Consider the following 20,179-nt stretch of genomic DNA (forward strand, 5'->3'; position numbering starts at 1 on the left):
TAAATGTGTAGTATTCATAAGAATTTCATTCTATTTGGAAATAATTTGTAGAATTTTTTTTTTAAACTCCACAAGTACTTCCAGAATGTAAATGAATGCCCATGGAGTGTGGAGAACCCCAAGGAGTGCTGAGAACATGCAGATAATTACACTGTGAGTGAATTACTCTTAGTCAAATAATTTCCAAGGCAAACTTACAAAAATCACTTTGTGTTATTTTATGGTAATATGTTATATTTGACAATTCTGTACATTTCAATAATTGATTTGGGGGAGATACCTCATCCTAGAAAGGTCTTAAACTGCCCTTTGATATAATTGGCTCCATTTTGCAGATTTAGGTCCATGATCTGCAGTTTCCTTGTTCCTCTCTCTGGTCAATCTCCCCCAGTTCTCCTGGCCAAACCCCCACATCATCTGGCCTCCCACATCCCTCTTGACCCCTCATCACTGCTTCGCCAACCCTGGGCCTGGGTGTACTACAGGGGTGGGTGTGTGAGTGTGTATGGGAGCAGTTGGGTAAGGTGGGCATCTCCCAGGCCTGCGCCCCAGGCTCTGGTTCTACTCTTCACCTTCTCTCCACAGAGGCAGCTCCTTTGCCCCCAAGATCCTTCCCAGCCTTTGAAAGTACTTCCAGGAGAAAACCAGCTATCCCCCAAACTGCCACAAGACGGTGCCACAAGCTCACGACTGGGCTTCTGCTAGCTCCTTCAAGGAGAAAAAACGCAGAACAGGACAAAGTGTCCCAAGAGACAGCTGGGTGCCCCCCCACCGCAAGCATCTTCTGTTCCCCTCAGGTGTGACTCTGGCCTCTCCAGGGTGACCCTCAGGGCCCTGTGTTCGCCCCTGTGGCAGGTACCATGGTTTGGCTCCTACCTCCTTGCTGTCCGTCTCCCTGTTGCTTTGTCTCTCCTTGTTCATCTTCCAGCATCCCTCTCCATCTGTCCATCTCTCCCTGTCTCCCTTGGTCTCTTCTTTCTTCCTAGCTTCACCTGTGCTCTGTCTGTCTTCATCTTCCTCAGCAAATCTAATGCTGCTTCATCTTACACAACAAGTCCATTTAAAAAAAAAATTAATGTGTGTTTATTTATTTGGCTGTGCTGGATCTTAGCTGAAGCACACTAACTCTTAGTTGTGGCATGCGGGATCTAGTTTCCTAACTAGGGATTGAACTCTCGCCCCCTGCATAGGGGGCTTGGAGTCTTAGCCACTGGACCACCAGGGAAGTCCTGCAACAAGTCCATTTTAAAAACCAGTTGCTGGTGCCTGTTATATGGTGGACACTGCCAATCTCTGGAAAGTCAGTGGAAGCACACTGGAGTCCCAGTCCAGGGGAAGAAGCTCCAGGCTGAGGACTGTGGTGGGCAAGTCCCTTTGATCCTCAGTCTCCTCCCTCTCCTTTTCTCCCCTCTTCACTCCTTTCCTCTCTCTCTCTCCAGCCTCTCTCCTGGCTGAGTGGCAGAGGATCTGGGGCAGCAGATGGGGAATATGCCCCCCTCTGCCCACCCCCACACAGTCCACGCCCATCCCCACACGGTGGAGCCAGGCTAAGTGGAGCAACACAAAGCCAGAATCTTAAGACCCTCTTTATTCCAAGCCAATCCCACTGCCCCACAGTCCCACTGACAGAAGAGGAAGTCATGGGCTGGAGCCATGAGACACAGGTTCAGGGGCCAGTCCTGCCACAAATCCCTCTGGGAAGTCCTTCTGGGGACCTGCTGGTGCTTGGTCATCCCATCTGTGGACCAGTCATCTCTTGCTGTCCTGGTTGGGGGAGCTGGACTCCACTTGGCCTAGGATGGGAATCAAGAACCACTCACCAGGAGGAACCAGAAAATTTCTCCTCCCAGCTTCCACCCCTGCAATACACAAACCTCCCCAAGTCCCCACCACCTCATCACTCTCAATTTCATGGTTTTTGGCTTGGAGGCCCCACCAAAGGGCTAACTCAGTGAGGCCTGTGTGAGTGACACAGTGGCAATGATTTACCACTGGCACTTCTCTTCCTTGCAGACTGTTCAGTTAATAAACACCCTGGAGCTGCCGCCTACCCCAGCCCGCCCCCATGCGCACAGGAGTGCCAGAATCCTGCCCCCAGCCTTACTTCCTCCCTTCTTTCTCCAAGGTGAGGTGAGGTGTCAATCTTTGTCCAGAGCTAATCCCATCAGGGCTCAGGATCCCATTCCCTTCTCTTCCTCTACAGTCTCCCTCTGCCTCTCTCTCTACTGGATCTTTCCCCATAATATCCTCTCTCTTTCACCTTAAAAATACCCACCTCCATGCTAGCCAATGCAATTATAAAAGGGAAAGCACTTTAAAGCACTGATATGAGGAGGTGAGTTATCAACATCTGACTGTATATTGAAGATGAAATACTTTGAAGTACTATGAATAAAAATACAGTTAGTAAGGTAAGAATTAAGTTAGTAAGGTACAGAGCTCCTACGGAGCAGTAAATTGCACACTGATTGGATAATATAATGAAGGGAAAAACCCCATTTATAGTAGTATCAGAAAAGATATAGTACCTGGGAATAAGCTTTAAAAAAATGTTCAAGACCGTATGAACACTGCAAAACTTCTGAAGAACACTAAGAGGAAAAAAAAATACATAAAAACATGCCAGTTCATGGACAGGAAGACTCAGTACCATAAAGACGGCAATTATTTGAGTTATTTCACACATTTAATACGGTCTCCATAAAGATATAAACAATTTTTTGACCACTCCACTGGCAGGCAGGATCTTAGTTCCCCAATCATAAATGGAACCCAAGTTCCCTGTGTTGGGAGCAAAGAGTCTTAACCACTGGACCACCAACAAAAGTCCCCTAAACAATTACTGCTGCTGCTGCTAAGTCACTTCAGTCGTGTCCGACTCTGTGCGACCCCATAGACGGCAGCCCATCATGCTCCACCGTCCCTGGGATTCTCCAGGCAAGGCTAGGGTAATTCTAAAGCTTATTTTAAAACAGCAACAAGAATAGGCAGGAAGAATTTCTTTCTTTTTTTTTTTTTTAATTTGGCTACGCTGGGTGACTTCTAGGATCTTAGTTCTCAGACCAAGGAGTCAACCCACATCCTCGGCAGTGAAAGTGCTGAGTGGTTAAACACTGACTGCCAGGAAATTCCCAGGAAGACTGTCTTAAGAAGTATTAAAAAGAATTAATCTTATAGATATTCAACATTTTATGAAGCCTCAATAATTAAAACCACGTGGTCTTAGTGAACAGACAAATGGAACAGAACAGAAAACCCAGAGATAGATCCCAAGGCAAAGAGAAATACACAGCACTGAAAAAAATGTGGTTCTCTATATTTTATGCTCATTTAAATGCCAGGGGCTTTGTCAAACAATTACATGTAAAAAATAAAATAATGGAAGTACATGGAATTCCTTTATGATCTTAGAATGGAAGTTTTTCTTTTGACTTAAAACCTAAAAGCCATAAAGTAAAATATATATCATTTCAAATACATCTGTCAAATTTCATGGGAAAATATCATAAGCAAAGTCAAACTACAAACAACAAATTGGGTTAAACATTTTTACAACTTATATCAAAAAGAACTAATCTCTCTAGTATAAAGAGTTCCAGATGTCAAAACAAAAATAGAAACAACCAACACTAAAAAAAAATACATGAAATAACATTTCACAGAAAAAGAAACACAATAGCTCTTAAACATATTACAAAATTTCAACTTTACACAAAATAAGAGACATGAAAAATTTCAAGTTTTGAGGTAATTCAATGGGGAAAATATACCTTTTCAACAAGAAGTGCTGGATACCCACATGGGCGGGGCCCCATATACAAAAAGTAACTCAAAGTGGATCAGACCTAAAAGTACTAAAAAAAAAAAAAGTACTTCTAAAAGTTTATAGATTCAGCTAGTACTTTAAGGCACTGTGGCTAAAAGTACTAGAAAACACAGGGGAAATCTTCAAGACCTTCAGCAAAGATGAGCAAAGACTTCCAGGAAAGGACACAAAACCTCTCACCAAGAAAAAATTATAGGCATTTCCCTGGTGGTCCAGTGGTTAAGAATCCACCGTGTGATGCAGGTTTGATCCCACACACGCTTTATGGAGCAACTAAGACCATGAGCAGCAGTTACTGAGGCTAGCCCACTCTGGAGCCTACACCCCACAACCACTGAGCCTGAGTGCCACGACTAAGGAGTCTGTGCCCTGCGAGGACCCCTCATGACAATGAGGACCCCATCCGTGTGTCCCAACTAAGAGCTGACACAAATACATATATAAATACTTTAAAAAGTATAGACTAACTTCATCAAAATTAAAATCTATTGCTTTAAAAAATAAATCATTAAGAAGTTAGAAAGCCAAGCTACAGTCTGGGAGAAAATATTTCAAATACCTGCTGAAAGACATGTATCCAGAATTTACTAAGAACTCTTAGAACTAATATGAATATTATACCAATAAGATAAAGCCAGATTTTAAAGCGAGAAAAAAATCTGACAGATACTTCACAAAAAAAGACATATACCCAATGAGCACCCTAAAAGGGCTCAAAGTCATCAGGCAGACCCACTGGAAATGACTGACAACACCAAGTGTTGGCACAACCATCCTGGAATTGGTTTGGCGGTTTCTAGAGCCAGAAGTTTTACTCCTTAGTATTTACCCAAATGAAAACATATATCCATACAAAGACTCATACACAGATAGATGTCCAGAGAAGCTTTGATAATCAAAACTGAAAACTACTCAAATGTCCATCAACAGGTGAATATGCAAACTGTACCTCTATCCATACAACAGAGTATCACTAACAATAAAAAAAAAAACAAAACTATGGGTACACATAATAACACAGATGATTCAAAAGCTCTACAGAAAGAAGCTAGACACAAAAGGATATACACGGCATGGTTTCACTTGTATGAAATTCTAGAAATGTGAAATTTAATCAATAGTTATTAGAAAGCAGATGGATCAGTGATGACCTGGGCCTGGGGGTGGGGGTTGGGAGACTGAAGATTGAATGGGAAGAGATACAGGGAACCACGTGAGTTGATGGAAACGTTCTATATCTTGATTCTGATAGGTAGTGGTTACGTGGTGCTCCATTTGTCAAAGTGCATTTAAAATAGGTGCATTTTATGCACCAACCAAAAGACACAGACTGGCTAGGTGGATGAAAACATATGTATGTATACCCCCAAACTGTATGTAATTCTTTTATATTCTTAGATTAATCATGTTTCCATATGGCTTGCAATATAATTATCATTTATCTGGCTACTTAGTGTGAAAAATGGTAAACATCTTTTAGTATTAAAAAATGAATGCATTTTATCCTATTATCTGTTAAAAAGGTAAATTCTGTGCTTTTTATCTGGAACTGAAAAGAAACCCTGTGCTTTTGCTGGAATGGAAAATCCAAACCTTAAAAAGCAATAAACAATTGAACAACTTTTTAAAAAGTTGAACTTTTTTATTTACTTTTTCACTGAAATGAGCTTTTTCATTTACTGGACTGTCAAAAAATTCCAGAGTTTAATAACACATTGTGTTGGCGTGGCTGCGAGGAAAAACAGACTCTCACTTACTGATGATGGGAATGTAAATTAGAATACTCCCTAAAGAAGGCATTTGGGCAATATTAAACTATAAATGCTTTGACCTAGCAATTTCCTTTCTAGGACTTTATCCCACAGATGAACTTCAACCACAATAGCATATGCGAAAGGTTATTACTGCATGACTGTTTGAAATAGCAAAACACAAAAAAATAATCTGAATGTCTATCAATCCAAACCAGGTAAAATAAACTATGATACACCCATACAACTGAATCCTATGTAACTATTCATATAAAACTGAATAGGGGAAATCTAGGTATGCAAATATGGAAAGATTCTCAAGCACAATGTTAAGTGAACAAATTAACATTGTATTTGCTATGCTGCCGTTTCTGTAAAAAAAAAAAAAAAAAATCCCAGAGAATAAAATATGTGGATTTTCTTAAGTGTTATGTTTTTAAAACTCCAACATTTTTTTTGGCTGTGCAGCACAGCATGTGGGATCTTAGCGCCCTGGCCAGGGGCTGAACCTGCACCCTCGGCAGTGGAAGCACAGAGTCTTAACCACTGGGCCACCAGGGAAATCCCCAAAGCCCAGCTTCTGGAAGAAGAACTTGGAAACTAATACCAGAGGATATCTGTTTGAAACTACGTGGATGGAGTCAAGAGTATGAGGGACAATTTTCATAGCTTGCCTTTTTAAACTTCTCTCTTCAACATTAAATACTTATTTAAAAAATAATATCAGAATAATACATTATATATATAGAAAAGCATCACGTAACTGTTTTAGTTATCATTCTTCTTCGGGTTACCTTGGGGAAACAAATACAGGAAGTGTCTAATGCAGTAGAGGGGCATAGCTGGCAGGCAGTATCAGTTACTACTACAAAATCCCTGCACACATCCCCCCTCAGACTTTAGGTCCCAGTTCCCCAAATCGGAGGTGTCTGCTACCCTTCCTGTGGCCTCACAGGGACTCTCCCCTCTGCCAAGTGTCTCCCGCATTTCCTTTCTTCTCTCATCTCCATGTAAACTGTGAGTCTTGGGCATCAACTCCTCAGAAAGCTTTCTCTGATGGACACCCTTTCCTCCCCCGCCCCTTCACACCCTGGCCCCGTTAGGTGCCCCTCGTTGCACCCCTACCCCCAGGGACTGCCGAGTCTGCTGGGTCCTCCGAAGCCCGGAGGCCTTGAGCCTGTGGGCTCCCTGTCCTGGAGCGCTGGCCTCGCCAAGGAATGAGTTCCCCTCGATGGGATGAGGGCATTAACAGCTGGCAGCAGATTCTGCTCTCCACCCACACAGACATCTATAAGTTTCAGTTTCCCCTGGTGATGCTGCTCCTCTGACACCCACAAAGAAAATCTGAGTTTCGATTTCCCTTAAGCTCTAACGAGGAAGGCGCCTGGGGCTTCCCCTCTCACCCTGTGGGGCGCTGTGTGCAGCAGCCGCGGAAGAACAATGATGGATGGCTCAGGCACGAAGCTCAAAGTCCAGCAGGGAGGGCGGACACTCACACAAGAACAGTAACAGAAACAGTGGGGAATGGGCACGAAGACAGCCCCGAAGCAGTGGGCGAGCCCAGGCCCCCAGGGCTCATGGGAGGTGGGGATTGGAGGGAAGGCTTTTGAACAGGAGTTCCCAGCTGGGCAGCCTCCAGAGCAGTGGAGAGAGGGACAGGGAGGGGTCAGCAGCCTGGGCTCTGGTCCTTCAGGGAGGGGCCCTGGGGCTGAAACCTGAACCCAGTGGCAGTTTGGTCTACTCCAGGAGGACCTACAAGAGGAGGGCCAAGGCGGGCACTGGCAGGGACCCAAGGGTAAACTGGATGGAGCCTGGTGCCAAAGCAGCTGGACAGGGCCCTGTCAGGGAAGGCTTAGTGCCAGAGGACAAGCCAGAGGCTGTTCCTCAAAGAGGAGGCTCGAATTTCTGTGGGTTTCTTTTTCACAAGCCTCTCTGGGATGTGAGATTCATTCCTTAGAACTCAAGATGTCTAAGGCCCTCATTCTCTGGGGTCCCTGGGGTTTGGGCCGGACCAATGGGGAAACACTGACCAGGCGTACAGCAGGAGGGGCAGGTGATGGCAGCTCCGTCTCCCCTCGAGTGTGACAGGAGCCCCTGCCCTTCGCTGGATGAACGGTTTGCTCGACACCCACATCCTTCCTGCAAACCTCTCCCCAGACTATAAAGAGGAACAGAGTGCCTGCTCCTGCCTGCTTTCAGGCCCTTGTCAGGAAGGGGAACTGTGGGTGATTCCAGAGCACTGTTGGGGCTCGGGTCACCCTTCAGGGCCTGGGTCCCAGGCTGGCAGCACGGACATCACCTCAGAGCCCTCTTCCCCACCCTCATGACCCGTATTTCTCTCCAGATACATTGTAAACAGCACATTTATTTGAGGTTTTCAAACCTCTGGTAAGAAGCACAGGAACAGCAGGGCTCTCTGTCATGCTGCCCTGGCCCCAGCCCATCGGGCATGCAAGACTGAGGCTGGGAGATGAGTCAAGACACCCTCAGGAGCAGGGCCAGGGAGACGCCGCCCTGCCCCGCTTCTCCCCCCCACCACCCCCCAGTCTGAGCCTGGACTGCAATCAGCAAAGCAGACCGAGCCCAATCTCAGATCCCTCCCAATGCAGGGACCTCTGCTTGGTCCCTTCTCTCTCCCTCCCCGAGCTGCTCTGATCCCCCTCTCTGACCCCCTCTTCTGGAACTTGGAGCCTGAGTCACATGCAGAGATCCCTCACACCAGGACCAAACCAGCTGCTGTTGGGTTGTTTCCGTCAGCCCCTCCTCTCCAGCCAGGTCGCCAGAGGAGCAGGGCAGGCCTGGCTCTCCTGTCACTGCCTGTGTACCCAGTTCAGGTAGGGCACTCGGCAGGGGACCAGGATAGCAAATGCTTGCTGAGAGAACCGCTGTGGATGAGAAGGGCAGGGCTGCCTGACTCAGCCTCTCCTAGCCCCAGTGTCTCCCAGCCTCCACTCACTGTCTCCCGCTGGGTCTGACACTCCTCAGGGCTTCAACAATCCAAGGTGCAGAGCCAGGGCCTCCGCCTCCAAGAGGTCTCCCTGGCTTGGTGCCCGGCTCGGGGCCGGGCTACTGACAGGCAGCCAAACCTGCTACTTCAAGGCCTTGAGGACAGCCTCCAGCTTCATGGCCACGGCCAGGTCACCCTTCACCTTCAACCGCCCACTCATGTAGGCCCCCAGGGGCCGCAGCTCCCTGCACAACAGGGACCACAGGTCCTCCTCAGACAGCTCCACCACCACGTCGGGGATGACATCAGGCACTCCGCGTCCCACCCTCCCTTGCCCTGTGGGGAGAAAGAAAACTGAGAATCAGTGGGGGGGACAGCAATGCTACAGGGGGTAGAAGAGGTCAGCACGTCCCACTGGGAAGGGTGGGAAGAGTGGCTAGGAGCTCAGGTGCTAATACCCAGGGTTCAAGTCCTACTGACTGACCACTCAGAGCCTCAGTTTCCAAACTGGTGAGATGAGGATGATAGTAATCACTAAGTCACGGGTTTATGATGAGAAGTAGGTGACATGATGCGCAAAATGCGCTCAGACAGAGCCTGGCACGAACAGGCCTGCAACGTGTGCAGGGCTCTTGGTCCAGGCAGCTGGGCCAGCCGGGCGGTCCTGCTCATGGGGATGGGACAGGGAGCCCAAGGCCTGGGCAGTCACTGCCTGCAAATGGCATCTGACCTCCTGACAGCTATGGGTTTGCCCTAAACTGCTGGCAGGGGTAGGGCCTGGTCTGAAAAGGACCACAGGTGGTGGGGCTACGAGCAGCCCCGGCAGGGAAGGAGAGGTCAGGGAGGGCAGTGGCACCTGCAGTGAGATCCAGGAAATAAATGCTCTGGGGGCCGCTGGGCAGGACGACGTTGAACTGGTAGCAGGCCCCGACCTGGCTGACCAGGGCCTCTGACAGGATGGGCTGCAGAGCCATCAGCAGCCCCTCGGCCACAGGCTGCTTGGGGCTGGGCCCAGCACCCCCGTGAGGGGCAGATGGCTCAACTTCGCTCACCATCTCCAAGGTATCTGCTGGTGGTGGAAACGGGATGGGGGAGGGAGGCAGAGAGAAGGAAGTCAGTGCGCTGCCAAGGTCAGGATGATGGTGGCCCTCGTGCCTTCACAGCGCTCTCTCTTACATCCCCTGCAGCCTGCATTCAGTTTCCTCCTCTGCTAAGAGGCTGCCCTTGAGTTTCTAGCCATAACCCCAACCCCCATCTCTAAATCACTCCAGCCTTGAGTCTTAAACTCTCTTCCGGATGCTGTTGCTTCCTCCCATGGAGGCTCCCAAAGGCCTCCGCACACTCAGACTCTTCTCATTACCTTAGTTCTGGTTCTAGAATCGGGGTGGCTGGAACAGCCGGGCAGGGTGTGCACTGCACAAGGCGCTTGGTTAAAGGAACAAGAGGCAAAGCTCAGTCTGTGCTGGACGCGAAGCTGAACGCCCGGCGGGGGGAACCACCCTTTCCCTGAGGCTCCTCACCTGGTCCAGGGCGCGGGGTGCCTCCTGCCACTGAAGGCACACTGCCTCCCAGGAAGTGGAGGGCCAGCTGCTGCAGGGTGCTGTCCAGGCTGGGCCCTGCTGGGCTGTCCTGGGGTGGCTGGAGCACGGCCTCCACTGCCAGCTCCACGCGGTCCACCTCCAGCCCCCAGGCCCTGGTCACATCGTTGATCTCCAGCTGCAGGAAGTGTGGGGAGACATGGCACTCATTCCACAAAGGTCCCATCCAGAGCACCTTCTTTAGGCAGGTTGGTATGGCCACGGTGACCCATGAGGTACCAGGCCAGCCCTTGAGAAGTGCCCAGCCTGGACGGAGGCAGAGGGCAATTACAACGCAGCCATGGAAAGTTGTAGTGTGCACCAGGGGAGGGTGTGGGGCAGGCAGGAAGGGGTGATGCTAGGAGGAGGAGGAGGAGTTACCCAGGTGAAGGGGCATGAAGGAGGACCCTTCCAGACAACAGGAACAGCATGTGACGAAGCCCAGAGAGGAGCACCTCGAACGTTCGGGGAACTGCGAGTAACCACAGCTCCATGTAGCCGGACCCTCAAGCACGGGCTGGGACACTGGAGACAGCCAAGGAGGCAGAGGTGGCTGCCCTCTCTCATTTGGACTTACTCTGAGGCACAAGGGGGCCCCGAGAGGAGTTTAGCAGCAAAGTGACAGAGCAGTCTTCCTAGCTGCAAAGATTCTCTTGGCTGCTATGTGGACGCTGGACTGGAGGGGTTGAGGATGGAGGGAGACCAGGTAGGATGGTGTTTCAAACTGCAGGCAAAAGTTACACAGACGCAGTGTCAGGCAGAGGCGGCTTTGAGCCGAGACACATGGCGGAGGGGCACAGCTCTTAGACTCTAAGCTACAGAGGACACTAGAGAAAAGGCACCACTGGGCTTCTCGGCTGCCTGAGCGTGCAAAAAGCGGAAGGGTGGTGAGGAGCAGGGGGAGCCAGGTTTCTGATGAGAGTTCTTGCACAGATCATGAGTGTGGGCATTCACCCAGAAAGCACACATAGACGAAGGCACAGATGTGGGGGTGGGAGGGAAGGAATGATGAGTATTCCTTTAGGGAAGAAACAAGGTATTTTTAAATACATTAAGCTTGAGATATCTACGGGACCGCCAACTACAACTGGGTAAGTAGGTCCAGGAAGCAGGACAGAATGGGACTGGATCAGAGTGTCGTGAATAATTAGTGTCCAGAAGTAGCAAACAGCCCCAGGGGGATCACAGGGGAAAAGAGACCACTGAGGGAAACCCGGAAACAGGAGGACAGGGAGTAACCAGGAGTGTGGAATAATGGAATTCAGAGCAAACAGGGGATCCAATAATAAGACCAGGACGCGCCCATCGAGTCCAAGGCTGCCTCCAGGTGACGTGGGGAAGGACTGAGAAGTGCTCCCGTGCTGGCAAGAGGAGGTCACTGTGGGGTGGGCAGTGACGTCAGTCTTAGGAGCCTAGGGGAGCCTAGAGTAACAACAGGAAGGGAGGAAGGAAAGGCAAGAGAGGGGTGAAGAGCTAGAAGGGGTGTGGGAGAAAGGGAGAGCATGCAGAAAGGCAAGAAGAGGATGAGCAGAGGGAGGGAGCCGAGTCCTGGGCCCCGAGCACTGGGCAGTGCAGAGGAACCAGATGCTTCCAGGGAGGCAGGAAAACAGCACAGAGGTAGATGAGCTTCAAGGGGTGACGCTGGAGGAGGCTGGAAGAGTTCTCACCCTAGAGTGCTTTCTCCGAGGATCAAGAGGCAAGGCCTGCTGCAGAGGGATGGGTGGGGGTGGGGCCAGCAGTAGGGGCCGGGAGGGGTAAAGCAGCAGGCACAAGTGGGTAAGCAGCTAAGAGGGCCCAGCAAGGGAGAGGTGGGAAGCGCGCAATCCCTCCAGGTGCAAAACAGGCAGATGGAAGAGTGAAAACGAGAGACCGATGTCTGAACCAGGCCTTGCCGAAGGTGGTGGATTTCCTAAAATTTGATTTTATCCAGGTGCTGAATCCACTTTGCCAGGAGCTAAGTGAGTCTGGGTAATGGCCCTAAAGGACTCTAATGCCCTGGTATGGGACTCACACCCCCAAATGGCCTCTCTTGGCTTTGTTGTACCAAAGTCATGTGCAGCAAGGCCAAAAACAAAGGCCAAGAACAAAATCTGATTTGTGTAAGACCAAGCAGTGGACAGAGGGCAGGGGCAGCTGATCTGGCTCTGGCCCAGCTCTGCCCTTGACCACGGCTCTTAGGGGCAAGTCAAATAACTTCTGAGCCTTGATTTCCTTCCTCCAAAATAAAAGAGTGATACTAGCCTTTGTGCAGCAAAATGCAAAGCTGAGATACACTGAGGCAGCCAAAATGCTATGCGTGTTGTTACTATCACAAATAGAATTTTCTTGGGAATTTCAGCCAGTTGATTCATTTCCTGAAGGGACTGGAACCTCCAGGAATGGCATTACTCACTCCCGTCCCTGTCTTCTAACCCTAGGGAAGGCAGAACCTAGGGGAACGAGGAGAAACTTCACCCACGGTCCCCTGCCAGGACATGGGAGAAAGCCTGAGGTGAGCATGAGGAGCAGGTGACATGCCCTCACATGTGTATTTCAACCCCTCTTGTCACAGGAGGGATCTGAGGTGAATTCCAGTGTAACTGCTCACGCTCAGAAAAGAGGCAGCAAAAAGACCCAGAACAAAGAACACAAAACCACAAAAATGCACATGCTGCCTTGGGGAGTATGGAATTCCCCAGAAGGTGACTGGGCCAGGAAGGCCCCTGCTCCTGTCACCCACCTGCCCGCCAGGAGGCCACTCAGTGCCCCTGAGGCCCAGCGTTGTCATGGCAATGCCTGCGGGGCAGTGAAGAGTGAAACCTCAGGCAGTCAGCGGCAAGACTCAAGGCCACTCCCTTGGCCCAGCCCCTTCACCTCTCAGGCCTGGTTTCCCCGAGATCGCTATGGTCTGTGCCCATCTTCCATTCCTCAGCTGACAGTCCCACCAAGACCACTGACTCTTCACAAGTTATTACACTCTTGGGACACAAGGTAAACTGAGGCCCAGAGTGATCTGGTGCTATGCGAAAGTGCAGGCAGAGCCGGGCCCACGTGCCAGCCACGGAACTCTGCCCGGGGCAGAGCTGCCTACCAGGAGTTGGTCGCTGATCTTGAGCTTCTCCATCTGGATCTCTCGCAGGGGCCTCTTGAGCAGGGCCTTGGTCATGGCATTCTGGGCTGTCATGCGTGTGGCTGTGTTCAGGTCCTTTACTGTCATCACCGACAGTACCGGGTCCCAGATGCGGAACTGGACATCGGCCCCCACGGACAGCACAGCCCCATCCTTAGAGGCCAACTGTTAGGAGAGGCCAGGAAAGAGGGGCAGGGGCTGCAGGGAGGCCAGGCCCACTGAGACCACCTAACCTGACCCACTTGCCTGGCCACTGGCTCCTCGAGAACAAAATGGTAACCCCAAGTGCAGGGGGTTCGCTATATAGAGCAAGGATGTCCTCCCAGCCTCCCTCCTCCTTTTTCTGGTGTCTTCCCCACCCCTCAGCCCTGATGGCTACTCGCAGGCCAAGGTACTGACATCCACAACACACCCAGCACAAGCTCCCCACTCCCTCTATCCAGGGGAGCCAAGAAGCCCCTCACCTTGCAGGGAGGAACACTGAAGGCTCGTGTCCTCAGATCTACCCTCTGAAAAGAGTCGATGAAGGGCAGGAGCAGAACCATACCGGGTCCTTGAGGGGTGCGGATCCGGCCCAGTCGAAACACGACCATGCGCTCATAGGTGGGCACGACCTGCTCGTAACAGCAAGGGAAAGGGTCAAAAGCACTGAGCTGATGCTTACAATTATGTCTGCCCAGGTCTTTCCCCCACGTCTCTCCCTCAGGTTCAGGGTCAGGGATCCTTAGCTCTATTTCCAGATTAAAAAAACCAAGCTCTGAGAGGTTAACTGACTTGCGTAAAAACCACAAAGCCCCCAAGTGAAACAGGCAAGATTTGAAGGCAGTTCTGAGTAACTCCAAAAGCCATGCTCTCAACTACGATACTGTACTGACTTGATTATCTGTGAAACCTTTTACCTGTGTGGTTTAAAGCTAAACATGACTCAAACCAGGAAACTGTCTGCCCTTGTCTTAGTCAAGGGATAAGCTGGGCTGCTCTAATAGCGACCCTGAGGGAAGGGCTTTGCCAGCTTCAGGCTCCTGGAGTCCTCAAGGAAGGAAATATACCCAAATGAGAAATGATGGCTCAGAGAGGCAGTGACTTGCCCAAGGTCACAGATATTTGTTTCAGTGGCAGTTTTAGGATTAGGATTTAGGGCCTTCTAAGGAAGGACTCCCTTGCAGACCACCCAAACCCTAAACTTTCCAGAGATGGTGACTGTTGTCTGGGGCTGCATGAGGGTCAGCTTCCACCTCCACTGCAGCTCTCAGGTGTGAGCATCTACTCTAGCTCATCCTTTCCCTTCTGTCCCATCCCTTGTTGAAAACGAGGCTGAAATTCCTTTTACTCATCACTTTCTGGGCCAGGTTGAGTGTTTTTCATTTCTAACTTAGCTTAACCCAAAAGGAAGAAGATATTTGTGTGCACCTTACCACCTGTGTTCAGACCCCTAAACTTGGGCATTTGGGAAGACTTGTTTCTGCCACTTACTGGCTCCCAGTAAAGTTGAGCCTCAGTTTCCTCATCTGAAAGCTGAGAATGAACAATTCTTGTCCAGCCCATTTCACAGTGTTAGTTGTTCAGTCATGTCCGACTCTTTGCGACCCCATGGACTGTAACCCACCAAGATCCTCTGTCTATGGAATTTTCTAGGCAAGAATACTGGAGTGGAGTGCCATTCCCTTCTCCAGGAGATCTTCCCAACCCAGGAATTGAACCCAGGACTCCTGCATTGCGGGCAAATTCTTTACCATCTGCGCCCATTTCACAGAGGTGTGATAATACTTAGAGGAAGTGGGCAGAGGATGGGAAATTCATGCACCAATGTTAAAGCTCTCAGTGTGGCCCAACCACTCTGGGGACTGACCCAGCCAGCCTTACCTTCAGGGCAAACCAACCAGAAATGGGGAAGGTGATCAGCAGCAGCAAGAACCCCAGGAAACTGATGAGGCCATGGCAGAAGCAGGAGGGCCAGCTCTGAGGTGCATCTGGGGACAAGAGAGCAGAGACAGTCAAGAAATGCCAACTGCGTCTGGCATGACAGCTGCCGGCTGAGTGAACTCAGTCAAGTGCACCTTTTGCCCACCTCCCCTTTCAGTGGCTCCTTCCTTCTCAGAGCTAAGATGTTCTTTCCTAACTCACAGTGTTTCATTTCACTGGAGTGCCCTAAAGACCATCAAATACTTGCCTTGCCTAATACTAACTCCGTATCTGTGGGCAGGAGCTAGTTAAGGGCTGTTCCTTCCTCCCACATATCAGAATCAATTTGTTCCAAGTCCCAACCTCACAAAGCCCATTCTCTGCAAGGCAGCAGTCATTGGAACTGAGAAGTTAATCACAGGACAGCTCCGCTCTCCTCACTGGGCTGAGCAGGAGTCAATCCTTTTGTCTGATTTAAACCGCCTCCCACTTCTGGTAAACCCAGGAGGAACTCAGCATCTGTAAACAAATGCTAGGTTGAACTGAACGCTGCTGGCTTAACACCTCCTCCACTATTGGCCCGAAGTGTGCTTTCAATTTGGAAGTAATGCGTTAACCAAAACAGGTAAAGCGTCCATGGCTCTTAAACAGATGCCAGAGATGAGGGCTAAGATGTTCTTTCTTAGCTTACAATTTATTCTTCACCACACTTTAATGTTCTAATGACCATCAAAATGCACGCTTCACTTGAAGCAGCTTCAGAAGAAAGGTGGGGGAGGGGGACTAGGAAGGAAAGACTTGGCTGAAGCTCCGGGTGAATGAGAACCCCAGGATGGGATTGAAAGCTGAGAAAATCCCAGGATCTTAGGGATCCTCTCCCAACCCTGAACTGGAAGCAGACAGAATCCTCTGCTCCACCCTTCCAGGAACACCACACCCTTTGGGTTCTCTGAGCACCGCAATACTAAATCTCCTTTCCTGCTTCTTTCTGATCCATGTGGCCCCAGCAGGAAAAGAACTCTTGGATAGGGGCAGCTCTCATTACAGGGGGTCACAGAACACGGAATCCTCTGGGGTTTGGTTGTCAGCCTGAGGCATGTGGGATCTGACCTCTGGGTCAAGGGAATTACTCAAGGCTTTGGAGAAAAACAGGGCCTGGGAAGGCACGACAGGCATCTAAGGGCCTTCCTTTTTGGCCTGCGCATCTCCACCAGGAAACCGGCAGATACTCAAGCTTGAGAAATCTAGGTGTCCCCTGAGGTGAAGATTCTGCCACTTCTCGGCGACCAGGTGCTCTTGGCGTGCTGGTGACCTCCTATACCTTGACCTTAGTTTCTTTCTGGGCAAAACGGAAACCTGAAACCTTTGGGCTGATAAATGCCAAGAAGAAACGAGGTGGGGCGAGGCTTCTTGGAAGATGCGAGAGCTCCAGTGCTGCCGCCCCGTAGCTCTAAGAAGGGCGGATGGGCGGTAGTGTCCCAGCGCCTGATCCAAGCCCTTCTCCACATCGTGGAAAACCCCTCTCGGTCCCTCCTCTTAGGCTGCGAGGACGCAAGACACGCTGACTCCCGAGAGGCAGAGAGTTCGGGGGTGCCTGCTGATCTCCCTCGGATCCGCTGCGCTGGGCGGCCACTCACCGGCCCCCGGCCCCACGCCGCCCGGCTCCGGGGACAAGCAGCCCTTCTGCGAGCCCAGGAAGCCGAAGCTCGACTGCTGGAAACGGTCAAAGTCCCCCAAAGGCAGAGCCCGATACCCAGACCTGCTAAGCATGGTTCCCAACAGAGGGCACGCCCCGCACCCCAGGGAAGAGCGGGGCTTGACCAGCCAGCCGCTACACTGCCCCGCCCCCGCTGGCCGCCGCTTCCGGTTTCGCCTGTGCTGCCGGGGGAGGGGTGGAGGCGGCCCGAGTGCCGGAGGAGGCCGACCGAGCCCGGCTCGCACCGTTGCATAGCGCCCCCTGCGCTGGGAGGACCGAACTGCGATCGCGGGGCTGGGAGGAAGGGTAGTCAAGTGTTCCTGGAGGCCCGCAGCGGTACGCTCCTCCTACATCTTTTCCCACTAGGTCTTAGAAAAGGAGCAGGAAGAGAAACTGAGCTTTGTAAGGGAGTTTTCAGGAGCTGAATCTTCTCCAGAAGCAAAGAAATGCTACCAGCCTTCTCAGCATAAACTAACAAACTCTGGACGGATTTGGGGAAGGTTGCCTTTAGGGTTTCTCCAAGGCATGATCAGCAAATTATTCCTGTTTGTATCCCTGAAGCTCCATTACTTTGGTCACCTGATGCGAAGAGCCCACTCATTAGAAAAGATTCTGATGCTGGGAAAGATTGAAGGTAGTAGGAGAAGGGGACGACAGAGGATGAGATGGTTGGATGGCATCACCAACTCCATGGACATGAGTTGGAGCAAGCTCCAGGAGACTCTGGGAGATGGTGAAGGACAGGGAAGCCTAGCGTGCTGCAGTCCATGGGGTAGCAAAGAGTCGGACATGACTGAGCGACTGAACAACAACAAAGCCCAGCAAGCAGGGCCTGGCACAGAGAGGATGTCAGTGCTTATCTGTTGAATGAAGGGGTAACCAGGTCATTGTGGGTCAACCTGGGGCAGAAGGGCCTGAGCTTCGGCACAAAAAGAAAGAAATTCTGTGTGCAGATCTCAGGGAACATGGCAGAGTAAAGAAGGGGATTGCATAGTGCTATCCCAGGGCAGCCCTCCCGAGCATCACAGACCCTCAGTCTTACAGATGCTGAAATAGCACACCCCACAATCCAGGTACCCAGAGGTAAATTGCTTCTCCCTGGCTTGAGAAAACAAAATGCAAAAGGTGAATTTACTCTGTATACCAACAAATATCAATTTCCTACAAGGCAGGTTGTGTTCCAAAGTGGGCAAAGAAATTAATAGAGCTTTTATGTTCCGCACATGCCGGTCCTGCCTCCAAAGGCCCCTCAGCCATAGTCCACTTCCAGGTCCCTTCTGCAAATGGCTGCTTACCATCTTTGGCTTTTCCTAGCTTCATAGCCTGGTTCTAAAGCCCTGGGGGCACTAATCAAGCAGCAAGGTGCATGCAGTAGGCTCTTGAGGTTTTTGCACTGTCCCTAGGAAGTTAGTTCTCCCCTATCCTCCCACCCCCACCCTGAACTATAAGTTCACCCCACCCCCAACTATTAAAGTTTTACAAGAGCAAGGTCCTGTCACCGCCCTTCTAATCTGTCCCAAACTGGAACTGAACACAAAATGGGTCCATGGGAATCATCACAATGATTGGAATGCACTGAGGTTTGAAGACAGGAGACTGGCCCAGTGGTGCCACCTGGAGCTGTACCTTCTCCCCTCACCAGCTGAGAGCTGGAGCTTCTCCTTTGACCCATTGCTAACTTGCTGTTTCCTCACTTTTCTCATACCTGCCCACCAGCTCTCCCCATTCCCTACTGCCTCAGATCCACCAGCCCTTCCAGCTGTCACACTAGACATCATCCTGATGCCCTCATCTCCACTCAGAGTCCTCCCAGTGTCTGACTCAGGTCCCTCCTCTCATCCCACAGCCACTGTCCCAGACCACCTGGCCCTAGGTTGTCAGAGAGACTGTCCCAATATACACAATGGACATGGTTCCTTGTTTTCAAACCCTTCACCAACTCTCTGTTGTCCATAGCCCTGGTCCATCTCCTTAGCTATCATCTTGCCCAGCCCATCTTGGTCTGACATCATGCATGGGTCCCCTCTTGAATCTGAAAATAACCAAAACGGGTTGCTTTTTTCAAAACTAGTTTCGAAACAGCTTCTGTTTCAAATCTCCATAGCTTTGCATATGCTGTTCTCTCGGTTTAAAGTGTCGCCTACCCATCCCCAGCCTCTGAATCCCTGGCAAATTCCAACCATCACTTCAACCCCCAGCTGAGTGATCTCCTGTCCAGCCAGTCTCAACACTGTGAAAATCTCCCTTTGGGGGCCTGCTCCTCCATTAGATCTGGGGTGGTTGAGACAGTAAAGAATCTTTCTGCTGTGCAGGAGACCTGGGTTCCATCCCTGGGTAGGGAAGATCCCCTTTAGAAGGGAATGGCTACCCACTCCAGTATTCTTGCCTGGAGAATCCCATGGACAGAGGAGCCTAGAAGACGACAGTCCATGGGGTCCCAAAGAGTTGGACACAACTAGAAGACTAACGGCAGAAGACTAACACTTTCACTTTTTTTCCAAAGTAGGAGCCATGCGTGGCCCGGCTGTGTGGTTTTTGCTCCCAGCTGAGGGCTAGCACGAAGCTGTGCCAGTGTGAGCTGAATGAAAGATTCCAAGCCGAGGGCAGGGACGGCCTCCATCCTGCACAAACATCAGTTCTGCCACTGTCCTGCGTGTGACTGCTCTTTTCTCCCTCCTCACCGCTCTGGGCGTGTCTTCAGGACCCTGGGCCAGCCTCTCCGACCCTAGAACCGCCGGTAGCTAGTCTCTCACTTCCTCTGGGAGGCGGGCCCTGAGCTGGCACCTCCCCTTTAGGGCTGCTCCGGGAGCTCAGTGTTCTGGCGCCTGCCTCCGGTTCAGTTTCTCCACTCTCGAAGAGCGAAACAGAATCGAAACTGCGCTGGATTCCATGCAGCAGGATCCGGAACCTGCCGGATCTCCGGGGCCCCAGCAGGACCCCGCACTGCCCCACTCCCCCAGCATGCCTCCCCCGGAGTCACTCTCCGAAGGCCACCAGTCCAGCCACAGCGACAGCCCCACAGAGGTACTACTGCGTTTGGGGAGATGGGGTTCGGGCTTTGTTAATTAGGTATGGTCGGTGGAATGGGGGGACTGGGGAACTTGACCAAGTACCTTGAAAAATGACGCAAAGAAGGGAGACCAGGTGCGAGGGTCCTGACCTTTTCGGCTGGGTTAGGGGTCGTGGAAAGTAGAAAAGGGGACCAGCATGAGTTTGAGGGGAGAGGTCTCTCTGGGTTGCGATTCTCCACGAGCTGCGGGGTGATCCTGAAGGTGAGTGGCACTGCGTAACAGACTCTTCCGCCCAAGCTGGTGACGTGCCTCTTATCCCCTACCTTAGATGAAGGACCACCTGTTAAGGAAAATGGAGGT

General features: G+C 50.9%; 2 protein-coding genes across 11 annotated transcripts in view; one reads left to right on the forward strand and one right to left on the reverse strand.

Annotated features, from left to right (window-relative positions):
• Positions 1–1,570: 1,570 nt before the first annotated feature.
• Positions 1,571–19,940, reverse strand: STOML1 (stomatin like 1). Of its 10 annotated transcripts, XR_006546958.2 has the most exons (9): positions 16,476–16,888; positions 15,074–15,180; positions 13,675–13,824; positions 13,172–13,375; positions 10,045–10,240; positions 9,381–9,593; positions 8,534–8,860; positions 2,529–2,591; positions 1,571–1,793 (listed from the first exon to the last, which is right to left on the reverse strand). XR_006546958.2 is itself a non-coding variant. In XM_025271359.3 (7 exons), exons 3-7 carry the CDS (start codon positions 13,801–13,803, stop codon positions 8,667–8,669), a joined length of 936 nt encoding a protein of 311 aa, XP_025127144.2. In that variant the 5' UTR covers positions 13,804–13,824; positions 15,074–15,180; positions 19,922–19,940; the 3' UTR covers positions 7,923–8,666. The 10 variants fall into 10 exon arrangements, 8 of the variants coding, with proteins under 8 accessions (XP_025127144.2, XP_025127140.2, XP_025127139.2 ...); XR_006546959.2 differs by lacking the exon at positions 2,529–2,591; XM_025271359.3 differs by lacking the exons at positions 1,571–1,793; positions 2,529–2,591; positions 16,476–16,888 and adding an exon at positions 19,922–19,940 and having other exon boundaries at positions 7,923–8,860.
• PML (PML nuclear body scaffold) overlaps positions 19,570–20,179 on the forward strand; it is a gene marked incomplete at its 3' end in the record, with an annotated part of 43,013 nt that continues 42,403 nt past the window's right edge. The window contains 1 exon segment of the mRNA XM_045163782.1: positions 19,570–19,832. Coding sequence (XP_045019717.1) covers positions 19,698–19,832 — 135 coding nt within the window.

Source organism: Bubalus bubalis, chromosome 20 (assembly GCF_019923935.1).
Source record: "Bubalus bubalis isolate 160015118507 breed Murrah chromosome 20, NDDB_SH_1, whole genome shotgun sequence".
NCBI lineage: Eukaryota > Metazoa > Chordata > Mammalia > Artiodactyla > Bovidae > Bubalus > Bubalus bubalis.

What these genes read in the sequence shown, in the direction of transcription:
- STOML1 (XM_025271349.3), bottom strand. Translation starts at nt 16,620, where the DNA reads ATGTGGAGAAGGGCTTGGATCAGGCGCTGGGACACTACCGCCCATCCG. An exon ending in CTGGTTGGTTTGCCCTGAAG is followed by an intron (nt 13,825 to 15,073) that starts GTAAGGCTGGCT and finishes TGTTACGAGCAG; the next exon opens with GTCGTGCCCACCTATGAGCG. An exon ending in TCAGTGTTCCTCCCTGCAAG is followed by an intron (nt 13,376 to 13,674) that starts GTGAGGGGCTTC and finishes CTCTCCTAACAG; the next exon opens with TTGGCCTCTAAGGATGGGGC.